Source organism: Peromyscus leucopus, chromosome 1 (genome assembly GCF_004664715.2).
Source record: "Peromyscus leucopus breed LL Stock chromosome 1, UCI_PerLeu_2.1, whole genome shotgun sequence".
NCBI lineage: Eukaryota > Metazoa > Chordata > Mammalia > Rodentia > Cricetidae > Peromyscus > Peromyscus leucopus.
In genome coordinates this window covers 119683006-119685731 of record NC_051063.1, presented here as the reverse complement: position 1 = coordinate 119685731, position 2726 = coordinate 119683006, and the positions used below count along the sequence as shown (strand labels likewise).

The 2726-nt window shown below is 36.3% G+C and overlaps 1 protein-coding gene across 1 annotated transcript; it reads left to right on the top strand.

The window, feature by feature from the left end:
• The first annotated feature begins 1268 nt into the window (after positions 1-1268).
• On the top strand, positions 1269-2274 carry LOC114696163 (olfactory receptor 5V1-like). Its single transcript, XM_028873717.2, has one exon. It carries the CDS (start codon positions 1327-1329, stop codon positions 2272-2274), a length of 948 nt encoding a protein of 315 aa, XP_028729550.1. The 5' UTR covers positions 1269-1326.
• Positions 2275-2726: the final 452 nt, after the last annotated feature.

The following is a 2726-nucleotide window of genomic DNA, read 5'->3' as shown; positions in this document are numbered from 1 at the left end:
TTCAATTAAATAATGGTATACACATCTCTTTTACCTTTATAGTAGATTTCTTTGTTATATTTTATGATTTGAAGGGAACATTAGTCAAAGATCATTTTTTTTCCAAAAATTTTCCATAACAGCTGTTGCTTCAGAAGAGAAAAATGTCACTTCTTTAGGGCTTGCTTTCTTCTTTCCCTTTGATTTGAAGCAGGGTCTTGCTTTGCAGTTTAGGATAGCCTCAAATTTAAAATTCTCTTGTCTTAGCTTCTTAATATAAGAATTAAAAGCCTCACACCACGATAACCACTTTATCAGGCACACTCAGGAATCTTAATACTCCTTATTTGTATCTTACCGAGGAAAAAGTGATGGGAAGACTTTCATTCTGTTTGTGTCTAAAAATAATTATGTATAGCTTGCATTATTTACTATGTGCATTTTAATTTACCAATGAAAATATTTATTGTTTTTATGTAAAAAAATTGCATAGGATAGTAGAATGTCCCTTTTTGTTTTATTTTAACCAGGTTTTTCATGAGAATTTTCAAATTCTCATGAAAAACCTGGCTAAAATAAAAGGAAAAACTGTTTTCAAAGTGACAAAAATGTGGATTTCCATGTGTTCAGCTGGATTTTTCCAGACACTTGGCTTAACGTAGTTATTGTATATCCAATTAAGTTAAATGCCAATATTTGTATCCTCAACATATGGTTTTAAAGTCATAAGAACATTTCTGTATTTATTCTTCTTAAGTATAGATACTCAGTTTGAGGAGGTAAAATGTCATTCATATACATTCTTTACCCTATTATTGACTTGATTTCCCACACATTTACTAATTCCTAACATTTATTAATGTTCATGTATCAGGGAATCTTTATATATTATGATAATTATATGAAATACATAATGAATACATGAACTACATATTTTAAGTTCTATTAATTTAATTAGAAAGGTTACATAAAATATGGATATTAATATAAGACTAAATGAAGCCAATGTCTATTGAGATGTTAGAAATCTATTAACTTTCATGAATAAAATCACATAATTAAAGGTTGCTAATGACTATAAAGAAGATATACTATCAAGTTCTCATTAGTGTCTCAAGGGATTTTCTAAAGATAAGGAGCAGAAGAGTATTTCGAGAAATAGTATGACTAAACAAACACTTAGGGCAGAAGCTTCAAGAACTCAAATCCATAACTGAAGTATCATGTACATAATCATAATTCACCAGTAGCCTGATATTTCCCTTGTCCCAGAGCTCTCTGCCTTGTCACTCCAATCTGCATTCTTTGCTTTCATTTCCCTTAGAAACACCCATTCAGAGAGAGAAGATGGATGTCTACAATCTTACCACAGTGACTCAATTCATCCTCATAGGGCTCTCTGACCTCCCTGAGGTGCGTTACCCTCTCTTCGTGGCCTTTGTCATCATCTATCAGATCACTTTGCTGGGAAACGGGGCCATCCTCTTGGCCATAGTGACTGAGAGAAAGCTTCAAACTCCCATGTATTACCTGTTGGCAAATCTGTCCCTGCTAGACATATTCTGTCCATCAGCTACTGTCCCCAAGATGCTCAAGAATCTCTTGACTGAGGATCATAGCATTTCCTTTGTTGGGTGTGCTTTGCAGCTCTACTTCCTGGTGGCCCTAGCTGGGACTGAAGTTTTCTTGCTGGCTGTGATGGCTTATGATCGGTATGTGGCCATATGCTTCCCTCTGCGTTACTCTCTCATCATGACCAAGGTTCGCTGTGTGCAGCTGCTGTTTGGGACCTGGGCAGCTGGGTTTCTCAATTCATTCATGCATACAATGGCAACCTTCAGCTTATCATTCTGCAAGTCCAACCAAGTTAACCAGTACTACTGTGATATTCCACCTGTGGTGGCCCTGTCATGCTCATCCACCTTCATAGCAGAACTGCTGATTTTATTGATGGGCAGTATCTTTGGGGTTGGTGCATTTCTAATTACTTTGATCTCCTACATATACATTGTCTCCACCATCCTCAAGATCCAATCAGTGGAAGGGAAGCGCAAAGCTTTCTCCACATGTGCTTCCCATCTTCTTGTAGTCTTCTTGTTCTATGGCACAACAATATTTACCTATATCCGCCCCACCTCCAGTCAACACTCTCCTGCTAGAGACAGACTCATCTCTATGCTGTATGGTGTCATTACCCCAATGTTAAACCCTATTATCTACAGCCTGAGAAACACAGAAGTCAAAGCAGCACTCAGAAAAGTTTTACATCTTAGGATATGTTCACAGAAAGCATGATGTAAGAATTTCTCACACTCTCCCTAGAACAAATGTATAGGAGCACATAATAAAATAGAACATGTGCACAGACAGGAATTGATATATACATGTAACTTCAAATATAAGTGTGCACACATCTGAATATACTGGAAATGAAAATTTGTTTTTTAAAGATTTATTTATTTTGTCGCTATTTTCATGATTGTTTTCCCTGTACATGTGTATGCACACCACTCGTGTTCTTGGTACCTGTGGAGACTCTAAGGGGATGTTGGATCTCCTGGACGTGGAGTTACAGATGTTTGTGAACTGCCATGTGGATGCTGGGAACTGAAGTTACATCCTTTGTGAGGACAGCAAATGTTCTTTAAACCATCTGTTCAGCCCCAGAAGCAAAAAAATTGTAATTCAAAATTAAAAATTTTGAAGATTGATTATATTCAGCAGGCTATCTGAAATAACTTTAAATC

Excerpts from the sequence above, each read along its gene's own strand:
- LOC114696163 (XM_028873717.2), top strand. The coding sequence starts at position 1,327 with ATGGATGTCTACAATCTTACCACAGTGACTCAATTCATCCTCATAGGG.